Raw genomic sequence first — 27,810 nt, 5'->3', positions numbered from 1 at the left:
AATATAATGCTTAATTTATTTTGCATAATTGGATATTTCTGTAAATATCTTTTAAAATTTACACTTGTTCAAGATTTTTTTTTTTCTCAAACAGCAGTTGTGAAAGTAAAGTCTCAAGTAACAGCCATCCACATACTGATAGCCGCTATGCACAACCTGTTGTCCACATTCAAATAGCACATGGCCATTTGTTCTTGGATTGCTCACTTTTCCACACAAATTCTTCTGGATGAAAAGGCTAAGATGAATTGTTTTGCACTAGTTGTTGCCCACTCCGAATGCCAACTGCAATAGCTCAGCTTCAGCTGGGTGATAAAGGCTTGAGTGAAGGCAATCTGAGGGAGCGACTCTAATGATGGAGTGGGTGGAAGCCGAGACCAGGGAAGAAACAGCAGATGGCTCCATTTTTTTTTCTCCTCACAGACATTTGGTGAACTCTGCTCAAATGTGACACTTTTCATCTGTCTGAGAATCTCAGACTGTCAAATAGCCAGCTCCCAAGGATTCACCGTGGGCTCCCTCGGCTCGTCAATGTTTTAGCAGAAAGCAATCTTGTGCAGACCCAGCCACAGGTCAAACCAGACCACTCACCTGCCACAGAAGCTTTTAACGACTTCATTGAAAAAGAAATCATACTCCGGAGGTAAAACTGAAGTTGATGCTGATGCTGATTCAGAGCATTTTAAATTCCGCAAAACCTAAAGCGCAATCTCTCACTATACTGTGCATACGTGTTCCCGAGATCAGCAACTCTCAGTCTGCAGCATTAAACCGAAAGCCACAGCGTGTTAAAACCAAAGTGGAGAATGAAAAATAGTCTCACTGCATGTAACTCCACACTGACTGGGCTGCAACTTACAACTCCGAGCTGACACTCAATCATTGAGACAATTTAGTCCACAGTTGTCACCATAGCAACTGTCTGTCTTTCACCCCTTTCATCTAAAATTGGCCGAAGCTGTCATTTCCGCTCCCTCGCTCATTCATTTCTGAGATGGTGTGCAGATTGTTGATGATTGCCAATGTCAAAAAATCTCCCAAACGCACCACTCATTGACACTCCCACCTCACGAGCTCCTTTTTTAGAGAGGAGTGTTACAAGACGTGGCAAGTGCATATATACCGTATGAATACAGCCTTTCCCACTTCTGCCTGAGAAATTATTTAATACCAGAAAAGCAGCCTGTGAATTATTGATGGGTGTGCTTTTTGCAGTGACCTGAATAATGGGAAGGCAAGCTTGACACATGTATCCATCGTGTTCCGTCCACTGAGTCATGCAAGCAGAGATGCCGCATATCTAGCGTGTTGTCCTGTTATCACATCTTTTTTTTTTTCTTCTTTTGGGTCTGTTCTCCTTTTTCCTCCCCCCTCTTACGTGATGTCAACAGGCATCGCCGTGGACAAGAATGGCCTGATTTATTTCGTTGATGGCACCACGATCCGAAAGGTGGACCAGAACGGCATCATCTCCACTTTCCTTGGTTCCAATGACCTGACTTCGGCTCGCCCTCTGACCTGTGACAACAGCATGGACATCAATCAGGTGACCTACACACAAATGTGCCAGACAGTTGTTAACCCTGCCTGTGTACTCGCATAGAGCATGTCACAGCGCCACCCTGTGCCCCCACCCCTCTAACCCTCTCTCCGTTTGCTCACCCATGACTCATCGTTGAAATGCAGTGTTACATAACTGCATATATATTACATATGCAGTATAACTCATATTTTCATGAATGATAATCTTTCAGGGGCAACTGTTTTTTGAGACGTGGGGGTGTTTTTTTTTAGAATTTACCTTAATTCATTGAAGTGGGTGAAAGAGATTTTTTTTTTTATTTACATGCTGCTTCCTCTGCAATTAAATTTAAAATTGCAAGAACTGGTCTCTTTCAGGGAATGTAAATTATTGCAGCAGAAATTGTGTGCTCTCTCTCTCTCCCGGCTGCTATTTGGGTGGATATTAGAAAAGGGATGTTTTAGTGTAATTCATTTATTGTTTGATAGCATTAGATCACGTATACTTATTTATAATGACTGTTTTAGATTCCCCTTAGGTTTTGTCTAGTTTGCTTCAAGTATGTAATCTTTAAATTGATTATTAATGGTATTTATATTCATGGTTTTATTATTCCATTTCTGTTTAATTCTGATGTAAGATATTTTGGGTTTTCTGCTTAATATTTTTAGTCTCTAACATTATTACTGCTGCCTATCTCAGCCACGACAAATATATATATATATATATATATATATATATATATATATATATATATATATATATATATATATATATATATATATATATATATAAAATATATATATATATATATATATTTTTTTTTTTTTTTTTTTTTTTTTTTTTTTAAATGGCATCTAACTGACAGATCTTATCCAGAGAACCCTACAGTGACAATAGTGGAATAAGCTCTGATTCCTAGAACAGCAGTAAAGTGTTAGAAGGTGCTTGGTGAAGAAACAACAGAGATGAGGAAAATGCTTTCTTTCTTTTTTTTTTCGCCTTCAACTCAACTTTCAACAAGAGCAGAGCATTTTCTCTGAAAGTACAGGAGGAAAAGTGTGTGCTAGGAAGAGGATGTGATTTAGGCAGGAAGTGGAGACATGAAGTGTTTATTGAAGAGATGAGGTTTCAGGTCACGGCAGATGATATGGAGAGAAGAATAATTACTCAGTTTGGGGGGCTGGTTTTGATGTGGCGGGAGCTGAATTAGTGTTCCACTAGAAATTCTCAGGATTGAGGACACTTGGGCCATACATGATAATGAAGCAGCACTCGGTAGCGAGGTTGCAGTACATAAAACCTTTTCTTCTGCCACACCTGACAGTGGTTGGCTTTGTCCAACAAAATTTACCATCTACCTGTGAATGAGGTGGCATAAAGTAAATGCCCTATTCTTACTCAGTAAGTTATACCATTACAATACTAAAGACATCTCTTCCAAAGTTGAGGTTCAGCTCCCTGTGCTTAAACTTCAATATCCCCCCTCGTTTCACTCCTTTAGAGTTTTGAGATCTGACTTAAGAAGAATAATGAAGAAAAATAAAAGCCAAAGGGGTTTTTATGATATGAAAATGGATGCTTTCACAGCATCTTCTATATCCTGTTTCTGCAGTGTGAAAGTGGAAAATTATATTGACTGTTGACAATGAAGTTGCCACAGGATCAGGTTCTCCCACCTCTTCCATGTGAGCAGCAGCAGACTTTTTTTTTTTTTTTGGTTTGTTTTTTAACTAACCAATTTACATTTTAATTAGATTTCTAATGTCCTAATGCAGATCATCTTACAAAGAGTACAAACAAAACACTTAATAAACAGGGAGTCAAAACCAATGACCCCGACAGAGATATCACAAATATTCTCAACTTTTTGAGAGATTAGATCACAACAGAAATGCAATAAAAGAAAAAAGCTGGGGAGAACATTAAAGGGCGTTTTTGGCAACATGAGAACATTTTTAATGTAAACAGAAGAGAAAGCAATCTGTGTTTGTGTTAGTATGTATGTGTGTGGGTGCTGAACATGAAGGGAGGGAGAACATGAAGACAAAGGATTAAGCTTGTCACTTTTTGCTAATTAACCAAGTCATTTGGTCTGAGCCAGTAAAGACGTGGTTTTGGCGAGACCGTAAGATCCTCGGGCATCCAAGCTAGAGAATTGGCTCAGTGCAGTTTAACTAGTGGCAGCCTTAAAGGCGGTGCGTTTTATTATTAATCACCCTGTGGAAAAGAACAATTCGGGAGCGTTTTTACAGTTTTAATCACAGAGTTATGTATTTGAAGGCCAGGCCAGACACTTGTGCTGTTACAAATAAGCTTTTTTTATGCACTGACACATTTCTGACAAGTAGACTGTAATAGTTGGCAGGATTACAGCTTTATTTTTCCAAGATGCAGTTAATATTGCTATCAATTTTTTATGTGTGATATATATATATATATACAGTCGTCCTCAAAATTATTCATACCCTTGCTAATTCTTGTGATTTTTGCATTTAGTGATGAAATTAATGCTTGTTTTCAAATTTGTGTATCAGGTATATGTGACCAACAACTGAAAGAATGACAACAATACAAAATGCAAAAAAATATGTATGTCTGGGGTGTTTTATTATTGGAGTCCCAAAAAATGCCATGTTCAAAATTATTCATACCCCTGACAATATTTCAACAAAAATGTGGCAAATGTGGTAATTTTTGTCCAGTAGTTACTGCAAGATGTCACCATGGAATAAAACCTTTTATTTAAGATGGTGGGCTAAATGTTAAAGCAAAAAAAGACATCTTTCCAGAAGAGTATAAATAGGGGAAAAGTGTTCAGGTCATTCTCAATTTCTGGTCATCATGGTCAAGAAGAAAGAGCTCAGCGAGGACCTACGTCAGCGCCTTGTTCGTACCCACAGTGAAGGAAAGGGTTACAAGGCCATTTCCAAGCAGTATGATGTCCCTGTTTCAACTGTCCAGAGCATCATCAAGAAGCACAAGAAGTTCAACACTGTTAAAAACCTCAGTGGGCGTGGCCGGAAGCGCAAAGTGTCCCCCAAACTTGCGAGAAAAATCTGCCGAGAGGTCAACACAAACCCACAGACCACAACCAAGGCCCTAATTGAAATGCTTGACCAGACAGGGACAAAGGTGTCACGGTCCACCATTGAGCGAGTCTTGCACAGAGGAGGTCTCCATGGACATAAACCTCGGAAGACGCCGCTACTTGGGAAGAAACATCTGTTAGCTCGCCTGGCCTTTTGTAGACGGCATCTGAAACAAGATCCCAGCTTTTGGTCAACCATCCTGTGGTCTGATGAGACAAAGTTGGAGTTATTTGGCCATATGGATGCTCAATATGTTTGGAGGAAGAAAGGAGAAGCCTATAGGCCAAAGAACACTGTGCCCACTGTCAAGTACGGTGGTGGGAGCATAATGCTATGGGGATGTTTCTCCTCCAGTGGCACAGGGAATCTTGTCAAGGTCCAAGGTATCATGAAAAAGGAGGATTACATCAGGATACTTGATGACAATGTGAAGGAATCTGCTATGAAACTCCAGCTTGGCCACAACTGGATGTACCAGAACGACAATGATCCTAAACACACTGCCAAGATAGTGAAGAAATGGTTCAAGGACAATGATGTCAATGTCCTGGAATGGCCAAGTCAGAGTCCTGACCTCAACCCCATTGAGAACTTGTGGCACTACTTGAAGACCAGAGTGATGGCGAGGAAACCAACCAACCTGACCCAGCTTGAAGCTTTCGCCAAGGAAGAGTGGGCCAACATCCCACAGGAGACATGCAGGAAGCTTGTGGACACATACAGGAATCGTCTGGAAGCAGTCATAAAGAATAAAGGCTATGCCATTGACTATTGAATGAAGACCATGGACTAGGGTATGAATAATTTTGAACATGGCATTTTTTGGGACTCCAATGATAAAATACCCCAGAAATAAATATTTTTTTGAATTTTGTATTGTTGTCATTCTTTCAGTTGTTGGTCACATATACCTGATACACAAATTTGAAAACATGCATTAATTTCATCACTAAATGCAAAAATCACAAGAATTAGCAAGGGTATGAATAATTTTGAGGACGACTGTATATATATATATATATATATATATATACAGTATAACATTTTTTCCTACTTAATTTTGATTTAATTTGACATACTTAATTGACCCCCTCCATAGGAATTTTCTCTCTCAGGTTGCAGCACCAGTTAGGACAGCTCAAATGGAGCAGGAAGGCGTGAAGTGCATGCTCAAGGTTATTTTGCAGCTATACTATAGCCACACAGTTTGAAATCTCAGTAGGAGCATGTTAGAAGTCAAATGCTTCAAAGGAAGAGAGGGCATAATGTAAAATTATATCAACAGTCACTGTGGCCAGATTTATCCTTTAAATTCATGCATCAGCTCTAGTACAAGTTCAGAAATTTAAGGATTGCAAGGATCAAAACAACATGAGGATAAGAGATAATCTCATACTATATCTTATTATCATATATTATTTCCTTTTTCCTTCTGGCTCATTGAAATTATTAGTTTGATTAACTAACATAATGGGGAAGAGAGAGTACACTGCTACTAAAATGTCACATTTGATTCCCGCACTGGGCAACGTCTTAATAATAAACTAAAGACGTATGTTTCATCTATTGAGAAAGACAGATAAAAGTAATCTTTTGTGAGGAAAGACTGTCCGTCCAAGGCTGAAGTTACAGACAGCAACTTGACGGACGTTTCCTACTAGAAAATATTAATTATATATTTATACTTATTGAAATCAATTATATGAAGGATTACTAGTACTACTAGAGTAAGCAGCTATTCAGTTTTATTTCAATGATGTAATAATTCTATTGTTAAGAAAAAAAATAAATATAGAAATAATAGACAGTAATCTAATAATGTTCTGTATTTCAGGTGATTTTGGAGTGGCCCACAGACCTAGCAGTTAGCCCCATGGACAACTCGCTGTATGTATTGGACAACAATATAGTGTTGCGCATCACAGAGAACGGTCAAGTGAGCATTGCAGCTGGCCGACCTGTCCACTGCCCACTGGCTGGACTGGAGCGTGGAGTGGCCGGTGGTCAAAGGGCGCAGTTAACCCCTCTAGAATCTGCCATTTCCATTGCCATATCTTTCCATGGTGCCATCTACATCGCAGAGACAGATGAGAGAAAGATGAGTAGGATCCGGAAGGTTTCTGTGGATGGTGAGATAACGCATTTGGCCGGAGCTCCCTCTGACTGCGATTGTAAGAATGATGCCAACTGTGACTGTTACCAGACAGGGGACGGCTATGCCAAAGACGCAAGGCTCAATGCTCCATCTTCTTTGGTGGCAGCTCCAGATGGAACACTCTACGTGGCAGACCTAGGCAACATCCGCATCCGGGCCATCTATAGAAACGGGCCAACTTTGACTTCCAGTGCCAGTACATATGAGGTGGCTTCCCCTGACGCCCAGGAGCTGTATGTGTTTGACAGCAATGGAACCCACCAACACACCGCGAGCCTGCTCACCGGCGACTTAAAATACACTTTCAGCTACAGCACGGAGAACGACATCACAGCTGTTACCGACAGCAGTGGAAACACCCTGAGAATCCGCAGAGATCCCAACCGCATGCCGGTGCGCATTGTCGCCCCTGACAACCAGGTGATTTGGCTGTCAATGGGCACCAACGGCAGACTGAAAACTCTAACAGCGCAGGGCCAGGAGCTGGTGCTTCTTACCTACCATGGTAACAACGGCCTGCTGGCCACAAAGACATCAGAGATTGGCTGGACAACTTTCTATGAGTAAGTATAATGGAGACAAGATCATAGTGTGGAAATCTTTATCAGCTGTCAAACTCAGCCCTCAGTTGAGGTTGCAGTTCATTTAGGTGTTCTACATCTGGAACCTCCGCATGGTACAAATTACTACTCCTTCTTTCTGCATACTAATAAAATTAAGTAAACAAATTCACTTTGCATTCTGGCAGATAATGTCATGTTTAGGAATAAGAAAAAAAAAGCATTGCCTGCTTCTCACGGATGAGGAGGCATTATTAACAGCTTTGCAGATGAAGAATTTATTAAACAATTTTTTTATGAGCTGGTTACCTACTCCAGAACTGAGTTTTACACTAATATTTATATTTCTTTTTAATTCAAACTAAAACCTCAAGCTATGACATACAGTCACAAAAATATGTGCTATGTGTGTATTTGCATGTGCGTAACCCTGTGTTTGTTCTGTCAGGTGTCACAGCTCAGCATGAGTTTACTCTATAATTGGTAACTGTACTTACCTGCAAACTGCTTCAGGGTGCACATTTAATTGAAAACTAATTATAAAATTTCCCTCAGATCTGTAAAATAGCCTAGTTATACTTTAATAACTCAATGTCCATACTTTTTTTCTTTACACTTGACTAAATCATGCGTATTCTGTTCAATAATGTTGTAGAAGGTAGACGAGCAGCAGGTATGCCGCGTTGACATGCATACATTTAGAAAAAGTTAAGTTGAACAAAACTCGTGATTTGAATTTATTATCATAAAGCCACCTGGACTCTGTATCATAATGACACTTTATTTTGGTAGCATGGTCTCTCAGTGATTGAATTTTTCTCTCTTGTGTAACACTGTCATGTCACATTACACTATGAATGATATCCTCACTACAGCTAAAAAAGCAAAGCATTCAGTTGAGATTATAATGACACATCAATCATCCAAATAATTGAATTCATTACAAGTCTGTAGTTTTTTTCTTCTTTGTAGAACTGATAGCTGAGGAGACGTGTCAGTCTCCCACATCAAATATTTGCGTTGTGTCTTGGGTTGATACTGACACCCATTCGCTTATGCTCTGAAGACAGAAAATGTGACATTTTAATTACAATAAAGTTGATGGTCTTTCACAACAAGTATAAAAGAGCTGATAATTGAATACACTGTGGCCCTGAGAGTCCTCATACATATCAATGCTTTGTCGTTTGATGTTCTTTTTGTCAAACAGCTATGACGGTGAAGGACGGCTGATGAATGTGACGTTCCCCACTGGAATGGTTAATAACTTGTACACAGACATATACAGCGCTTTGACGGTGGACATTGAAAGCTCCATGACAGAGGAGGAAATCAGCATCACCACGAATACCTCAACCATTCGTGCCTTCTACACTCTGGCTCAGGGTAAGGCCACAGGCAGCTATTTCGTAAACGGTTATTTGTCATTGTTTCTGGGGTCGTCGGGCCAATGTTGAGTAAGCTTAAGTCGTGTATCATTACAGCTCAGAGGGTCTGACAGACGACAGTGTAAATAATTACTTTCTCAGTGTGTGTGGGTTTGGGTGTCAGGGAGACACATCAACCTTGTGTCTAAATAGTTTCTACTCTCCGCCAGAGCCAGATGGTCCAGTTATTTCAGCCCATCATTCATGTTCATTCTTTTGATCTGAAAACTGTCTCATTTTTAATCTTAAGGACTTGGGCCATAAGTGTGTACAACCAATATTTAGACCAGGAAACTATCAATATCATTCATTTCAGTGTGTATTTACCTATTACTCTATTCTAAATGACACTTTTTGTTTACTATGAACAGACCAATGTAGAAGTAGCTATCAAGTTGGCTTTGACAACTCCCTGAGGATTACCTATGCCAACGGGATGGACACCCACTACCAGACAGAACCCCACATCCTGGCAGGCGCTGCCAACCCAACTGTAGCCAGACGCAACATGAGCTTGCCAGGGGAGAGTGGGCAAAACTTGGTCGAGTGGCGCTTCCGCAAAGAACAAGCCAGAGGGAAAGTTATCGTGTTTGGACGCAAGCTTAGGGTACGTTTGATTTTTTTTTTTTTCTTTTGCCTTTATGCACATGCAAATGATCACCGACACATACATACAAAACTGGATGTTTCCTATGCCCTCGCTTAGCTCTGCAGTAGACAGTGCATGGCGGTGATAGTATTAGGGCTAGGGAATTGATCGTCAGCACAGGTTACCCATGATGATAATCAGTCAAACTGACCAACAAATGTCAGATTTTATTTTATTTCTCTAACTGTGTCACTGTCCTTATTATAACCTTGCAAAAAATATTTCTACAGTTCTTCCTTTCCACTGAATCAACATTTTGTTCTGTACAGAGAGGATTATCAGTATTCTAGTACTGTACATAAGTCTACCTCTTCTTATTTTACCTTCTTAGAATGTGACTGTCAGATTTGTGATTTACAGAACTTCATGAACTTAACTTGGGTGGTTACTTTGCCTCACAGTAATTTTCATCTCCACTAAATTTAGGAGGTTGTGATTTAAGTGAACCTGAACAATCGCCAGAGTGTCTCTCAGTTTAATGAGCCTTGTGAAGGGGGTGTTAAATCTCTGTGACAACTGTAGTGAAAATCACTGTGAATACAGTTTAAAGAGCCTGCCAGACAAAGAACAGTGATATCAAAATCAAGAATATCTTGATATTGTACTATTGTGCAATCTATATGCATGGTTTTTGTTGATTATCTCTAACTGTTATCGAACAGCAGAAATATTATTTCAGTAGCAGCAGGAGTAGTAAGAGCAGTCATTTTTTGTCTCACTGCTTCTTAAATCAAATCCTTTCCACAGGTGAATGGACGCAACATTCTTTCTGTTGATTATGATCGCACCCTGAGGACAGAGAAGATTTATGATGACCACAGGAAGTTCCTCTTAAAGATTATATACGACACAGCAGGTCACCCAGTGCTTTGGGTACCCAGCAGTAAGCTACTGCCGGTTAACGTGAGCCGCACAAGCAGCGGGCAAATCAGTGCCCTGCAGAGAGGTCCCACCACTGAGAGACTCGAGTATGATAGCCAGGGCCGCCTGGTTTCCAGGGTGTTTGCTGATGGGAAGATATGGAGTTACACCTACCTAGAGCAGGTGAGAAAATAACATGACCAGAGGGGGCAATATATAAGATATATAGCACTGCAGGCTAGTCATTATCACTACAGGGTGAATCAAGATCCTGACATGTAGCAGAGGTCACCCTGAAGACACTTATTTTGCAATAATCACCAGTTCCATGCACACCGTTCTGCTTATTACAGAGGTACTTGGCAAACATAGTAATCATTTTACACCAACTGCAAATCTATGAGCATCATTCACAAGCTCTATTCATAAAAAAAACTGGGTAGATCTCAGGAAACATGAATGGACCTTTTTCACTGCAGACATTTTGACATGTCGTAACAGGAAAAGCGCAGGTGCATTTAACAGTATAATGATGTCTGCATTTCACTCAGGAAGTCCTGACACTGTGCATGCTAGTTCACAAGGAATAACTGAGACACTTAGAGGAGGAGTGAACGTTGATATTTGAACTTAACAGCCAAACAAATACACCCCTACCTTCAGCGCTCCTTCTCTTCAGAAGTTACGTCCCCCAAACACATTGCCAAGGCAATGACACTAAAAACCGTGATAGCTGATCAAAAGAGGAATATGGTGGAATCCAGAACATCTTAAACAGCGTGGAAATAGATCACAGCTGAAGCAAAAAACTATTATAATATATAATCATCATCAAACATTCAAACAAACACAGCATCCAAACCACAACCGAGTAAAGACTAGCTAGAGTTTGTTGTTTAGATTGTTTTTACAAAACTATGCATTGGATTAGCATCGCTGACCATACCTTTAACACAGCTGAGTCATTGTTAATGTTATTGATTATACCTGTGCTTTTCCTGATATGACAAATCAAAAATTTGATAAAAATATAATAAATATGTAACCTGGGTTAGCCAGTGGTTTAGTGGAGCCATTGACCATCTCACCTTTTGTGACATATTTCTCGTCCTAGACTTTTTGTTGGTAGCACTTGATGACTGTATCATAAGATCTGTTTCCAGGACTGACTCGAAATGCACTGATAGCAAGGCCTTGTGTACATGTCCAGTAAAGTCCCCTTGAACAGGAAGGGACAGACCTGAAAACAAGCTGAAGCCAACAAAGACTGAACACCCCACACACAACTATCACCAACATGTTTTTAGAAGTAGCAGTTAGAGAGAAGCACGTATTGATCAACTGAGTATATACAGAACTCACTGGATGATGGGTACTGTAGGCTATGATTACATTAGAGCTGTTACGCAACCTCTGAATCCAATTCTTGCGTGTGCCTGTAGGAAAACAGTAAAACAGTAAGGGATGGATCCAGTTTCTCCCTGTCATTTCGATTAAGATTATATTAAACATTCAAAACTGTAAATGGGACTGTTGAACATGGTGTGTTTAAGCAGTAGAACTAATTACAAAAACAAATGGCAAAATAGTGGGATGTGCTGTAAATGAGAGAATAGATATTATTTTATAATCCACTTTATCAGTTTAGTGAAGCGTTTAACCTTCAGCTCTCTGCACAGTTCACAGTCATTACTGCCATCCAATGTCGGCAATTTTCCTTTGTTTCTTTCCCATTTTCACATGGATTACTGTTCAAATTAGAGAGGTGAACTCTTTTTCATGTATGTCTATTTCCGTTTTGGAGCAGGAACACATCAGCAAGGTATCCTTGCAGGATTTTCGCGGTTGCCCAGTGACCCTAATCATAGCCTATATTTTGCCCTTGTGTTGTCTCTGCATTTATTCAGTTGTTGAATATATGCTCCTTTCTGACAGCTAAAGACTAAAGACTAGAAATTCAGTAACACTGATGGAAGTAGTTGTGCGATTTATGCAGTCTTCACATCTATCCCTAGCTTTAGTATACGCTTTGGAAACTAAAGAATTCTATTCCTTTGCTAAAAAAAATACTCTAATGCTAAATTACATAATATACATAATAAATAGAACATAATGATTATTACAAACATAATGATTTAAACAGTATATTATGCCACATGTACTATGCAAAAATAAAATATGTAGGAATCTTCTTAATACAGAATAACCTTTTTGAAAAGGAAATGCTATAAAACATGCAGAGAGTTTCTCTGCTACTCCTCGCCGCATCCTTTCATTGCGTGACCTGGAGAGGCCATGTCAACACTCTTGACATAAGGAACACAGAAAGCTCAGGGAGCACAGAGAACCTCAATGTGGTAACGGATGACTGGGCATGACATTTTAACAGAAAAGGTTGTGAACCTTAAGGAGACAGACAACACTCCAAACTGCATATATTGTAAATTAATTAAACAAGTCTGTGTGCGTAGTAGGAGTTAAAAGTAAACACAGCTTATGTTAACAAGTGTTTGTTGACTGCACTAGACAATTATTAACAGTTGAGCACATTTAAAAGAACAAACGACTCCACATTAGCATGTTTAGTAAATGTTCAGTGCATTTGTTGTAACTTCAAAGCTGAAACTGTATATACTGCATTAACAGATTGGTAGCTGTTGTCTCACAGTAGTGATAGTTAATGCTACTTAGTGCATTTTTCATTTACCTTGTTTTCCCTTTTCTCAAACAGGAAATTTCTACTCACTCTGCCTGGCATCACACATATATTATGTATAAATATTATGCAACTGAAGAAAACACACTTGCTATTTTGTTCTTTTCCCTCTAGTCCATGGTTCTCCTGCTCCACAGTCAGCGCCAGTACATATTTGATTTTGATTCACTGGACCGGCTTTCTGCGGTCACCATGCCAAGTGTGGCCCGCTACACCATGCAGACCATCCGTTCAGTGGGTTACTACAGGAACCTATATCACCCTCCAGAGAGCAACGCCTCTGTGGCTGTGGACTACAGTGAAGACGGCCTCCTGCTGAGAGTAGCTCACCTCGGCACAGGACGTAGGGTCCTGTACAGGTATCGCAGGCAGAATAAACTGTCAGAGATACTATATGACAGCACAAGGGTCAGCTTCACCTATGACGAGATGGCAGGTGTGCTGAAGACCGTCAACCTGCAGAATGAAGGTTTCATCTGCTCCATTCGTTATCGCCAAGTGGGTCCCCTGGTGGACCGGCAGATTTTCCGCTTCAGTGAGGATGGCATGGTCAATGCAAGGTTTGATTACACCTATGACAGCAGTCTGCGTGTCACCAGTGTCCAAGGTGTCATCAACGAAACACCACTACCCATCGATCTATACCAGTTTGATGACATCTCAGGAAAGGTTGAGCAGTTTGGAAAGTTTGGGGTGATCTACTATGATATAAATCAGATCATCTCCACCGCAGTCATGACCTACACCAAGCACTTTGATGCACATGGGCGCATCAAGGAGATCCAGTATGAGATCTTTCGTTCACTCATGTACTGGATCACTTTCCAGTATGACGACGTGGGGCGAGTCACCAAACGAGAGATCAAGATTGGTCCCTTCGCCAACACCACCAAGTACAGCTATGAGTATGATGTGGATGGCCAACTCCAGACTGTATACTTAAATGACAAAGTGATGTGGCGCTATACGTATGACCTTAATGGGAATCTGCACCTGCTAAATGCAGGAAACAGCGCCAGACTTCTTCCTCTGCGCTATGACTTGAGAGACCGCATCACGCGTCTTGGAGATATCCAATACAGAATGGATGAAGATGGTTTCCTCCGTCAGAGGGGAGCAGAAATCTTTGAGTACAACTCCAAAGGGCTCTTGGTGCGGGTCTACAGCAAGAGCGGTGGCTGGACTATCCAGTATCGTTACGATGGACTCGGCCGCAGAGTATCCACCAAGACCAGCTTGGGCCAACACCTGCAGTACTTCTATGCAGACCTGAGCTACCCGGCCAGGATTACACATGTATACAATCACTCCAGTTCAGAGATCACCTCGCTTTACTATGACCTCCAAGGCCACTTGTTTGCCATGGAGATCAGCAGCGGGGAGGAGTTCTACATTGCCTGTGATAACACTGGCACACCTCTGGCTGTCTTCACCAGCAACGGACTGCTGGTCAAACAGCTCCAGTACACGGCGTACGGTGAGGTCTACTTCGACTCTAACCCAGACTTCCAACTTGTGCTCGGGTTTCATGGAGGACTGTATGACCCTCTGACTAAACTGCTGCACTTTGGGGAGCAGGATTATGATATCATGTCGGGAAGGTGGACTATTCCAGATATTACTACTTGGAAAAAAGTTGCCAAAGAGCCTGCTCCTTTTAATTTGTACATGTTCAGAAATAACAACCCCATCAGCAAAGTCCATGAAGTGAGAGAATACGTTGCAGGTAAGAGATATTGCAGTTGAACCTGCTGGTACTATTAGTGATAATTTGTGCTACAATTAATGATTATTTTCATTATTGATAGTTTCTACATTAATTTTTTTAAATCTATAAACAGTCAGAAAATGGTGAAAAACACCCATTATACCATTATATAAAACTGTTTTGTTTATGAAAGAGTAAAGTAAGGTACAAAGGTGTCCATGTTTTAACTTGGAACTTTCTGCTTTTAATTTCTGTTTCTTGCACAGATGTGAACAGCTGGCTTGTAACTTTTGGCTTTCATCTTCACAACACCATTCCTGGTTTTCCGGTCCCAAAATTTGATTTAAGCATGCCATCCTATGAACTGAAGAAGAGTCAGCTCTGGGATGATCTGCCGGTAGGTAAAATTAATATATCTTCTGCATGCTGAACACAAAATAAGCAGAATAGCAACTACTATACTATAACAACTCTACACCTCTAGCCAACAGACAATATGCTTTTGACAGTGTTGGGGCTCAGACAGAAAATTAAAAAATAACTTTTCTTTTTCCTTCTACGTCAGTATTTTTACGCTGCTTCCTCTTAATTGGATTGCTATGTATTTCATAGAATATCACTTTTAATTGGGCCATATTTGCATAATAATACCCATACTAAGCAAAGTGTACTCTCCTCTGTCTTGTTGTTTTAGTTACTAGCTGAACACATTTTAACACTGTCTAACTTTATATATTATATTGTGGTGTTGCTACAGTTAAAACAATCTTTTGAAGCTATTTATGCTAGTCTTCTTTGGTCTAATGCCTTAACACAAAAAGTGTTGCTGTAAAATTGTCATGGGGGATTTATCTACTTTTGGCTTGAGAACACAGCTTGAAAACACCATTATCTTACACGGGGATGAAAAACTCTGCAGCAGAGCAGTAGCTGGTTCTAAATGGCCTGGAGAGTCAGGTTCTGCCATGTTCAGGCGTTAACGTTTCACTGCACTTTTCCTACAGTCTATCTCTGGGGTCCAGCAGGAAGTAACCAGACAAGCGCACTCGCTCTTGTCATTCGAGCGGCTGCCAGAGGTCCATCTCAGTCGAGGTCGTAGAGGTGAAAAGTCTTGGCTGTGGTTCTCAGCGGCAATGTCTCCCATTGGAAGAGCCGTTATGTTTGCCATCTACAAGGGCAGCATCCACACTCACACACTCAACGTGGCCAGTGAGGACTGTATTAAGGTTGCAACAATCCTCAACAACGCATTCTATCTGGAAGACCTCCACTTCACTATAGAAGGACGGGACACACACTACTTTGTCAAGCCAGGCCTTCCGGATGCTGACCTTGCTGCTTTGCATCTCACTAGTGGACACAAGACTCTGGAGAATGGCGTCAATGTGACTGTTTCCCAGTCCACCACAGTCATGGATAGTCGGACTCGGCGTTTTGCAGATGTGGAGATTCGTGCTGGTGCTCTAGCTCTTCATATCCGCTATGGATCCACGGTGGATGAGGAGAAAGCACGGGTTGTTGAGCTCGCTCGCCAGCGCGCCCTCGCAGGAGCATGGGCAAGGGAACAGCAGCGAGTTCGTGATGGCGAGGAGGGGGTCCGTCCCTGGACAGAGGGGGAGAAGAGGCAGCTTCTGAGTAGTGGAAAAGTTTTGGGGTATGATGGGTACTATGTGCTCTCTATCGAGCAGTACCCAGAATTAGCAGACAGCGCTAATAACATCCACTTTCTCCGGCAAAGTGAAATTGGGAAAAGGTAACAATACGAGGTGCATTTTCTGCCAAAGAGACTCAGTTTTGGTAGAGACATACTAGCTGACAAAATGAAAAGCAACTGTAATCAAACGTTGCCAATATGTACCCTGAGTGTCCATGTGTTTTTTTTTTATAATAAAAAAAAAAAAGTAATAGAAAAAATTACAAGCGGTCTAAAGCAATGCTGTGCATTGTGACCTAGGGACTACAGAGTAAATGTATAACTACACCAAGCCTTAATATGGCAATTACAGGTCAGTTCCTCTGTAGCACAAGCCTTTTGGACTCTGGACTCTGAAGCGGAGGAATATTGGTGTCTTGGGGGGGAAAACAGTGAGCTAGTCTAGGTGTCTTATGTTTGTTTTTGTTTTTATCAAGAAAAGTCTGGCTCAACAGAAAGTAATCTTTGAGCGAAGGAATTGTTTACATTATGCATATCTGTACTTCTCTTGAAGTACAGGGCTCATGAGTTCACACACCTAGAGCAAGCAGTGTCCTTGAGCAAATGTTTTTTGTTTTTTTTTTTTAAATCAGACTTGTGAAAGTAGAGAGATCCTCACCAAACAGCCACTATGTATACCAGATTTAGCACTGTAAACATCAAAATGTCTTATTCTCTTTGAGATGCTTTTAAACAGTAAAAAAAAAAAAGAAACAGTTTCCATGTTTAAATACCCAATATTCATTGTGAAAAAAGGACAGTAAAGGTATGAAGAACTCTGTTGGGGGAGAAAAAGGCACAGCCGTGTCTTGGATAGCACAGGGACACCATGTTTTGTAAATTATGCAAGAGTTTTATGGCGTTTTTTTAAGAAACTGAATAAATGTCTGTACTAGTCATATTAACAGTAATTTATGTTGTGTTTATACATTACAAATAAGGTCAGCTGATTTTTTTTTCAGACATGCATTTCTTTGTTTTTTTTTTACTCTTTACTCTTACTTTCCTCCTAGTATGGCTAATGTGGGGCCTCTTCACAATGCTCTGTTTAAGTAATTAACAGAAACCTGTGCATGTAGTGACAAGTATTTACAAGTGGTGATGTATCTATAACATGCAGTCAACTATTATTTCCACTAAATTTAATGTTTATTGGGCATAATGCCTTCTGACCTGGCTTCCTGTCCAATGAATATTTCATCAACACAAATATTTCATGAACCCATCTCACATAAACAGGGTTACAGTGGATCCAAATATAGATCACGTCCATGTTCTCGGTAGGTATAATTTTTTTGAATGTTAAATGCACTCATGGATTAAAATGATATTGGGGTTCTTTTCGGTGTGTTGTTTTTTAAGTACTTTTTTTCACCTCTTAAGTCTCACAAGTTTTAAAATGAATATAGAAAGTGTGGTGTTAGGTGGCGGGTTACTCTCACACTAATCTGGATATAATGCATGCTGAAGAAAGTCTTGCCCAATATTTATGTATTCATGGTCTCAGTATTCCAAAAAATATCAAAATCACAAATGACATTATTGATTAAAAATACATCTTCTGAGCTACAAAGCCAAAAAAGACAAATGCAGCATTACTTTGAAGTCAGCTGCTTGAAGCTGCTCTGAACTGAACTGTAGCTGAAGAAATTGTTTGTATAAATTGCCAAAAAACATTATCTACACAATCAGCATCACAATCAAAAAGAATTTATAGGTATAGGTTTATACCTGAACATATGATAGCTCAGTTTTTGAAATTGCATTTGGGCTGTGATCAGCTTTGCCATATTCATGCTAAGTGTTACTCATCAAAGCTCAGACAAGTTCTGATGATGGAATGCATAATTCTGAAAACAACCCCTTCATATGAAAGTGATTTCTTTTTCATGGTAAACTTCAAACGGCATTTTAAACCAAATGGGAGTAGAATGTTCTTTGCTCAAAGGTTGTTTTATGCTGTTGTTTTTGACCTCCCCTCTGCTGCTCCAAGATCCCACAGATTCTTTATATTGTTTCAGAATTTAAAAAAAAAAAAAAAAAAAAAAGGTTTTATATGATATATAGAGCTCAACAAAGCTGCATGTCTTTGAATGTTGCTCAGCTCAAAATCTGAAATACATGCCTTTCAAAGTTCTCATCAGCCTCCCTTAGGGTATACCACCCCCTTTCACCACGATCCTATAATGAAATGTCTTATTAAAGTTCCCCTGTGAGCCAGTGTCTATTGTTACTTCACACTGAAATTACAGTGAACTTATACAAACCCTCCATTTGTTTTGATATAGCCTCACAAAGAGTTTCAAGCCCCACCAAACCCCTGCTGAAAAATCTTCAAATACAAACTCAGCTCTGCCAAATATGAAACATTCAAATCTTTCATTCTCTTAAAAGTCCTTTGATGCTCCCTAGTGGTACAAAGTGCACAGTCCATAAAGTCATCCAGCTGACCGTTTATCTACATATCATGTCGCAGTACACTTATTATAACAGCAGCCAACGCTGCACTTTCACAGAGGCCAGAAAAACATTGTTGCTTTGAGCTCCAGCTTCAAATAATGTCAAATTCTAGTTATTATTGAGCCAGATGCCCTGAAAAGACCAAAAAAAAAACCCACTTTTGGATACTCCAGGTTAATTTAAAGAGACATCAAATGGAATAGCTAAACCAGCAATATGAAAATGATCCGCAGTACTGCTGCAATATCATACTGTGACCACAGAAGGCACTGCCAAAGCAACAGTACGGCCTATCACTACGCAGTGCAACAAGACCTACTTCAAAGGCTTATATAAAAGAGATGGCACGACTTTGCAAGAACATCAAAGACCGAAAAGCATCATGCAATAACCACATCAGAGCAGGAGAAAAATTAAACATGTTTCATAATTCAGTCAAGCCTCAATTTATAGACGTAACACAGAAGTAGCAGTATGGAATCACACCACCAAACATGAAATGATTTTGAAATCTCTATGTCCCATCTTGGAAGCACAATCAAACATCATAGCACTGAAGGACAAGCAATACACATAAGTGGTTGTTACTGAAGTAAGTCAGCATCTGAGCATAATAAAAATATAGGTTGAAATCAGGTGGATGAAGGGATCTAAGCAGCAAGCATGGACTCCAGTTTGAATTTTTTTAAAGCTCCCCCCTCAAATTAAATTCATCTGCGGTGATTCTGAGTGAATTTGAATTTACAGTAGTAATGCAGAAGTTATTAATGTGATATCAGAAATGCATAATCAAGTGCATCAGCCAGGCAGATAATTATGAACACATAAAACAGTCAACAGATTGAGCTCTATAATGAGCTTCTAGTAAATAAAATAACTGTGTAGCTGATTGCTTCTCCAAGGGCATCACACATTCTAAATCTTACATTTACATCCCCCTCCTCTAATGGTAAACATTTCATCAAATATGCTGTGTGTTGTAAAACTCATCTCTGTGTTGGTGTCCATGACTTTTACCAGACCTACTCTTTCTGTCAACAAGTCTTATTAGGTTTTCATGAGTACACAAGGTGATGGTGTTCATTATTGCTTTTTCTCACCTTTTGCTGACAACCTGTGGACTTTGTCCCCACTTAACCAACAGGACCTGTAGATCAATACAATTAAATATGAGGAATGTAACCAAAAGAAAAAAACATCCGTACAGTATGAATTCAATTGAGATTTAAACTTTAGCTTTTATCAGAGGATAGCACCTCTAACTGTAGATTAAATTTATTTAAAAATCCCTGCAATTTTAAAAACCACAAAAAAAATCCTCCATTTATTGCTTGGTGCTTCTGAACTGAATGGGTCTGCATTTAATGAGTACATAGAAAAGAAACAATGGAAAGGCCAAGATTCATTTTACTACAGTGAGTCAAGCATTTAAGCATGTATTCTGAAATTCTGACTACTACACACTACCAAATTATTGTAGATTTACTGTAAAAGAAAAAAGAATATTTCCATCTGCAGATGTTGTGCACACAGGTGACAAAATTCAGAGTCAGACTTTTGACATTTTCTCCAAGGACAGTGTGTGAACTGCAGGCGTCTAGAAGGGCTAACAGGATTTTTTTTTTTTCTCCAATGATAGAATAATGATTTTATCTCAACATGAAAACCCTGCATTGATATAAACTCTTTTCTTGTGAACACAAGGTACCAATCTTGTGATCTGAACATAACCTAAACCAAACCATCACTGGGTGATCACTAGGTTAAAAAAAAGAATTACATTCTGATATGGGAATCATCTATAAGCAGCAGACATGCAGCAATTTCAACCACTTATGTTGCCACTCACTTTGACATCAAGTTATCTGAGCTTTATGTAGCTGCAACCAAACAAAAATCCCTGCAATACTGTAATATTCATACATGATAGCATGTCAAAGATTGCTGTAGCCTTTAGTAACCAAATTGCATAAGTCACTATAATGTTTATATAATAATCCCATAATATAGATTAATGATTAACCTGCAGTATAGTGACTAGGTAGGTTAAACATTAAAACATCTCTGGCTAAATCCCTTTTGTCTTTTTATCAATTCAATTGTACTCACATTTATTGTTAGTATAGACAATGCAATGTACTAAAAATAATAAAAACTACACAATAATAACTGTAAAAAAAAGTCAAGATAATTTAATTATGTAAATGTAGTGTACAAGCTGAAGGTGCAAAGAGAAAAAACGTTTTTTTCTTTGATCATGTCTGACATCTGTTGATATCTGATTATTACATCTGATAAAAATCTTTCTCTTTTCATTTTAGTGTCTAGCGATCCAACGATCCCGAGAAGATTGGATTAGTTTAAATTATGTCAAGATCAAAATAATTATTTTAAACTGTTAATTACCACAGTTTAGAATTTCCTTTTTAATAATTATTTCTGACAGGGTTAGCTAGAATACAAGTAGAAAGGCCAACAGGCTAATACAAATACATTTAGCTGATTTCTATGTTCTTCTTTTATTATTATTATTATTATTATTATTATTATTATTTGACACATAAGTAATAAATAAATCTTAATAAATAAATTTTTGAAGCTCTCATAATAGTTTGAGAATGACCAAAAGTCTAAAATTAGAGCTAATGTAGAGACGAAGACAGAGCCAGTGGCCAGGCTGACACTCGACAGACACACCTACAACTGGAAACTAAAACTGCAGAGTTCAAGGACACAGGGCCTAGACCAAGAAAAACAGTTTAACTTTCATTGGGGGTTTCACATGGCAGTAAGGCAAAAACAGCCCATATCCCTGCTTTCTTTTAATGAGTGTCTCACTCAGACCTTGGAGATATTGCGTCAGGACACGTGCGTCCTATCAGAGACGGACAGGTCTGTTAAAGCTTTGAAGACTTAAACCAACTGTCTCATCTCGTCTCGAGAGTCTTGTCCAACGTACCCCCCCCCCCTCTCTCCACTAGCTTCCCATTCATCCTGGCTAAATGGGAACGAGAACAAAGCATTTTGGGGTGGGTTCATGTTCAGTCTGCTGCTTTATATTGCTCAGCTTGTACCATGTCCCAATTCCGAAATAGCTGCTTGTTATCATCCCTCTGATCTTCTGAGGACAGTTGCACAGGCAGTTGGGACTCTACTTGAGAAGTCTATAAAGAGTATGGGTGAAAAACAAGAGAGCTAATGATCTTGGAGAGATTTAGACAGAGAGAGAGAGGATTGTGGACTCTGAGTCTTAAACTGATGAAACTAACTGTTGTTCAAAAGAGAATATGGCTGTTGCGACTGACAGTGGCATTGAGGTGTTGTTCGGGTGCTTCTGGAGGGACGAGCCCATCGTTATTTTCAACCGACACGGCCAATCGTGCAGGAAAAACAAACAAATGTTTCCCATGAACTGCGTAGGACAGATGGTAACACAGGCCTAACGAGAATGACATTTTCAGCTTCCAGCAAGCTTTCATCTCATTTGTCCAATTCACAGCATACAACACAAACATAAGCATAGTGTACTTTCTTTAAGAACACATTATGTACAGACAACACACTCCCACAATAACCTTGGAATGTTCGCTGTGATGTTCGCTGAGGTAGATTAAATATTAACCAAATTGCAAATATTTACAGATGAGTCCAATGACCCACAGAGTGGCATCAATGATTCGCATTTTGGGAAAGGCTCATACAGACAGACCTCAACTCACATTTATGACACTGTGTTTATGCTTAGGAGGTGGGTACAGACTGTCGAATAAGAACCCTTGGTTAAAAATGACTATAATGTCATCATAGTTAACTTAAGCTCATGTAACTGACTTTTTTTTTTTCTCTGAGCACTTCATTGTATAATTAGCGGGTGTGTTTTTAGTATCAGTCAAACAGAAATCAAACCTCACACTCTGGTAAGTGGTTGAGGTTAAGAATTTTTCTTTTCTCTTTAAAATTAAGTTTATTGTTTAGAAGCTTGTGGCAAAATAAAAAGATAGAGTACATATAAAACCTGTGATGACCATTTATCTGTCTTCATTCTTTTAGGATAAAAGATTTTAAGTAATAATAACACATTAAATCTTGTGCCAAATTTATTTGCTTTTCTTGTCAATTTGATTGTTTGAGGAAAAGTAATATGCATTTGGCATTTGTTGTTTTGAGTTTTGTTATTTGATAAGGGTCCTATGACCGTTCTTTCAGCAGGTCAAACAAAGTCCGGGAGGTGGTCCTAGTTCAAGGTAAACATCGGGCAAATAGAGGCGGGCCGGATGGTGCCTGTGTCCTCATGAGCGATTGGATGAGGTGAGTCTTTAAAAATCTCGATTGCGTTTAAGACAATTTTAGTAAATATTAGTCAAAGAAGAAGAATACATCTCTACTGCAACTGATCTGGACAAGTCATGAGTGGATGTCCGTACTTTGAGAAGAGGCATTTGTACGTTCAATTTGTTACTGCACCTAAAAAAGGGCTCGCAAAGGAATTTGGCTGCTTTATTTTCTGTTTATTTCAGTTTTTCTAATTCCACTGGCTGCAGCACTCTGACAGCTTGAATTCCTTTAATCCAGGGAAAGCACCAAGTAACAAAAGGCCTTCTTTCCTCGCACTGCAGGTTATTTAAAAACAAGCCTCCAAATACAGAAGAAGATGAGGACGCCTCCCAGGCAGGGGTCAACAAGGCCAGTAAAGGGGGAATCATCTATGGAGACTACTTGCAGGTAAAAAAAACACCACCTATGATATGAGTCAATCTTTGTATCTGGCTTTTTAAATGAAAGATTCGTATTGGAATTTGCATGTGTTTTCATTTGTTTTTTAATTAAAGGTTTAGAGTCAAATAGTTTCTTTCTTTCCAACCCTCAGCTTGACAAAATAATCTCAGCCCAGGTGTTGCAGAGTGAGCTAAAGGGTAATAAGATCCATGATGAGCACCTCTTCATTGTCACCCATCAAGGTAAAACTAGCTTTGTAGATTTTACAGGTTTTTTTTATTTATTTCATTGTGAGTAATTTAAAGTTTGCAATGCAGTTTTATTTGAGTCAAGATTTTTTTCTTTTAATTAATTTGAAAAAAAAAAGGGAAATTGCTCAGCTGTAATAAAAAATAAGTAAATAAACAAAGTGAGAGCAACTAAGTGATCCAACGATCACTAGATTTATCACATTTAAAAATTCTAAGGTTGAGAAAAATAACTTGTTAAAATTTGAATTTTTGAAATACAATTTAGAGCATTGTGTTTCTAGTAAGTCCTGACTGACCTGTTTGACTTATTTGTTTATCATGTTATTACACTAAAATGTTTATGATACCTAATTTTATTGTTTGTTTTTTTCAGCCTATGAACTGTGGTTCAAACAGATTTTGTTTGAACTTGATTCAGTGCGAGAGATCTTCGTCAGTGGACACGTAAGTCACATTTCTGAGGTGAAGGAATCTTCTTAAAATTCATGCGATGTATGTGTGTGTAATTCCTTATTTACAAAAAAAAAAAAAAAAACTGAATTAGCCTGTCTGAAATACAGGCAAATATTTCCCAGTTTTTAAGTACTTCCTCTTAGATATGATTCTAGAGCAGAGAAGAACATTTTGCACCACTAAATTCAAATCCTTTTGATGTGAACTGTCAGTGTTGAACACTGAACGCTGCTCAAAGTATGAAATCATGAAGCAGAATAAGTTAAATAAATTTAAGAGTACATAATCATCTGAGAAGAACACTATGATAGTCAGATCTCTTGGTACCTCTGCTGAAGAGGAAATTATTTTCAGTAGGAATTATTCAGTCATTCTGACTTTGGACTTCAGTCAGGGAAAAATGAAATTTTGTGCCTCACTCAGGCTGATGTTCTAAATTGAAATTAGAGCAACGCCAAAAGTCAGAAACTAATTATTTCAGTGATTGGATTTTTTTTTCCTGTGTCAGGGTATGTTCTTACAAGCTTTACTATGATTAGCAGTTATTTCCCTGCTCATTTTACTTTACCTCCAGGTCCGAGACGAACGCAACATGCTCAAAGTCAACACTCGCATCCACAGGATTGTAATGATCTTCAGACTGCTGGTCGACCAGTTTGCAGTTTTGGAAACAATGACAGCCTTGGACTTTTTTGACTTCAGGTGAGTTTATAAATAACTTCTGGGCATCTCTACTTCAGCTCTAAAAAATTTATGAGATGCACTCTGTCTGTGCTGTGTGCATGTATGCTTACTTCTCTGGGTTTGTGTTTGTGTGTAGGGAATACCTGTCTCCAGCTTCAGGCTTCCAAAGCCTTCAGTTTCGGCTCCTGGAGAACAAAATCGGAGTCCCGGACAACCTGAGGGTTCCATACAACAGACGCCATTACAGGGACAATTTCCAGGGCCATGACAGTGAGATGCTCCTTGCCACTGAACAGGAGCCCACACTCTTAAAGCTAGTCGAGGTGTGTCCCACAAATCATCTGCAAATGGTCATAAACATTTAGATTTAGTTAATTAAATTGGGGATCATTTTATTGTACTGTATATCTGTATTTTTACATTCTGTATCTTGCTCTGGATGATGCTAATCTGCTACTGAACAGAGTAGAAATGTGATAAAACCTTGAGCTGTTCTTCACAGGAGTGGCTGGAGAGAACTCCTGGCTTGGAGGTGGATGGATTCAATTTCTGGGAAAGGCTGGAAATCAATATATTTGATGGCCTGAATCAAGAGAAGGAGAAAATCGAGGTAAGAGATGACTCGAGCTTTCAGAAAAAAAACTTTCTTTGCTTTCCCTGGAGTGAACCGATGATTGACAAGAGACTATTTTTATTTATGGTTTTGTTTTGGGTTTGTTTTTTTTTTTGTTTTTTTTTTTAAAGAAAATGCCAGATTCTGAGGAGAAAGAGGAACTGATGGCTGAGCTGGTCAAACAGAGAGAGCTCTTCACTTCTCTGTTTGATGAAAAGCGTCATGACCATCTCCTCAGTAAAGGTAAATTGAATCTCTGTCCAATTAATCGAATGTCGTCCTCCTGTTTGTGTCAGCGGCTCACATATTTGTGTTTGTGGTCTAGATTTGACTCAACGCTGTGCCTCTGCTATGTGTCACTTTGTGAACTTTAACATTGAGTTTCTAGCTCAGAATTTTACTTAAGAAATATGTTTCCAACCTTTCTAACAAGGTGAGAGACGGTTGTCTTACAAGGCTCTACAAGGGGCTCTGATGATCTACTTCTACAGGTATGTATTTTTTTTTATAGCTTTCCTTTATCTTTGTCTAGTGAAACTCTGCTGACAGTGTATGGGTTATGCTTGCTTCAGATTCATTAAGTTATAATAAAGATTCATTTAGTTATGTTACTGGGGACAGTTGGGGTTTTAATGTCTTGCTGAAGGGCGCCTCAGTGCTACTTCTTAAAACCAGAACACTAAAATTTCCATATCACATCCCTGTTTTAAAAGCCACTCAGCCATCCAGGTCATATGATATTTAGCAGCTGTAAAACACTCGCAGTTGGACTTTTTGCACTATTCCATTGCTCATCAGAGTGTCTTTGTAAGTTTGAGCAGAGGGTGAGGTAACCAGGTTTTTAAAACCTGTGTGGTAAGGATGTAACGTCACCATGCTCATTAAGGCTTTGTGAGAGTCAACAGAGTCGTATGACAGTCACTGAAAGGTGATAATTAATGTGAAACTCCTGGGTTTAAGACGTTAATGGCATTGTGGGTACTGAACAGGTGATAGTCGCTTCCGTTTTACAACTGCTATCAACACCACCCAGAAACACCTTCATACTTCACCATCACCTGTAAAATGTTTCCTCAGTCCCTAAAATCTTCTCTTGCCTTTTAGGGAGGAGCCGAGGTTCCAGGTTCCTTTCCAGCTGCTCACATCCCTCATGGACATCGACACTCTGATGACAAAATGGAGATGTAAGTGGGGTAGAAACAGTGGTTAAACCAGTGATCTAATATTTCACCCAAGGGCAGAGCTGACTAACAGGGAAGCTTACAAACTAAAGTTAGTTTCACAACCTCAGAGGCAGGAAATTTTATAACATCCTCCGTGCCTGTTGATCAGTCCGAATCCAATCAAACTTATTCCCATTAAGTAATGTTTTTTACTGATCTGTCTCCCTCATGTCCAAACAATTTACAGGTTGAATGAAACATGCAGAGCCAAAACACAGCTCACATCACAAGTGATATTTTGTCTTCTGTTTTAGACAATCATGTATGCATGGTGCATCGCATGATTGGCAGCAAAGCCGGCACAGGAGGCTCATCTGGATACCACTACCTGAGATCTACTGTCAGGTATTAAGTGCTGTAAATTTTAACATACTGATTAAACACTTTGCACCACAAGTATCTTAAACACTTCAGAGTTAATTTAGATAAGGATAGGATACTGCTACTCTGTGCTTATCTAAATTACCTGTCATATGGTCACTTCATCCAGACATTTACAAACTGTATTTAAAGTTTATTTTGAAGGAGCTACAACACAAGTTCTTTATTCAGTATTCATTAAATTATAGAAGCAGTATAAATTAGCTTTTGCCCTTCAGAAAGTATAATTTATAACATATGCTCAATTACACTGTAAGAGTACATGAGGTAAATATTTAATAAATTATTTTCTTTCCCTTTAGTGATCGTTACAAAGTGTTTGTGGATCTGTTCAACCTGGCAACTTTCCTGGTGCCTCGCCACTGGGTGCCCAAGCTGAATCCCAATGTTCACACTTTCCTCTACATGGCCGAGTGCTGCGACAGCTCCTACTGCAGCAGTGAAGACTCAGACTGAAGGGGAACCTCGCTCGTCTGTCCTGGCTTCCTTTCTTTTCCTGTAGGAGACCTCACAACAGTGGATCATTTGCACAGCTGAAAAGCTCAGGGGCACATGCGTAGGTGAATAGGTTGCAATCAAACCATGCAAAGAAACATGCATCTAGTTGACAGGACACATAATGTTTCAGTTTAGAGAGCTAAGATGT

At 39.3% G+C, this 27,810-nt stretch overlaps 2 protein-coding genes across 2 annotated transcripts in view; both read left to right on the top strand.

Annotated features, from left to right (window-relative positions):
- Nucleotides 1-16,516, top strand: part of si:dkey-237h12.3 (teneurin-3) — a 121,353-nt gene extending 104,837 nt beyond the window's left edge. Inside the window, exons 21-28 of the mRNA XM_041048018.1 lie at nt 1,392-1,546; nt 6,449-7,332; nt 8,540-8,715; nt 9,128-9,363; nt 10,153-10,449; nt 13,097-14,708; nt 14,957-15,087; nt 15,695-16,516. Of these exons, the coding sequence (XP_040903952.1) occupies nt 1,392-1,546; nt 6,449-7,332; nt 8,540-8,715; nt 9,128-9,363; nt 10,153-10,449; nt 13,097-14,708; nt 14,957-15,087; nt 15,695-16,447 (4,244 nt within the window). The 3' untranslated portion in view covers nt 16,448-16,516. The remainder of the gene's footprint in view (nt 1-1,391; nt 1,547-6,448; nt 7,333-8,539; nt 8,716-9,127; nt 9,364-10,152; nt 10,450-13,096; nt 14,709-14,956; nt 15,088-15,694) is intronic.
- Nucleotides 16,517-23,148: 6,632 nt separating this feature from the next.
- tdo2a (tryptophan 2,3-dioxygenase a) lies at nt 23,149-27,620 on the top strand. The gene is made up of 12 exons (XM_041048322.1): nt 23,149-23,284; nt 23,460-23,565; nt 23,711-23,801; nt 24,184-24,254; nt 24,838-24,965; nt 25,084-25,270; nt 25,450-25,557; nt 25,692-25,803; nt 25,994-26,051; nt 26,665-26,744; nt 27,038-27,128; nt 27,467-27,620. The coding sequence occupies exons 1-12, from the start codon at nt 23,250-23,252 to the stop codon at nt 27,618-27,620; spliced, it is 1,221 nt and encodes a 406-aa protein (XP_040904256.1). The 5' UTR covers nt 23,149-23,249.
- The last annotated feature ends 190 nt before the right edge of the window (nt 27,621-27,810 follow it).

This window comes from Toxotes jaculatrix, chromosome 10, assembly GCF_017976425.1.
Source record: "Toxotes jaculatrix isolate fToxJac2 chromosome 10, fToxJac2.pri, whole genome shotgun sequence".
Taxonomy (NCBI): Eukaryota; Metazoa; Chordata; class Actinopteri; family Toxotidae; genus Toxotes; species Toxotes jaculatrix.
Note: the sequence above shows the minus strand (reverse complement) of the source record. Positions and strands in the feature narration are given on the sequence as shown.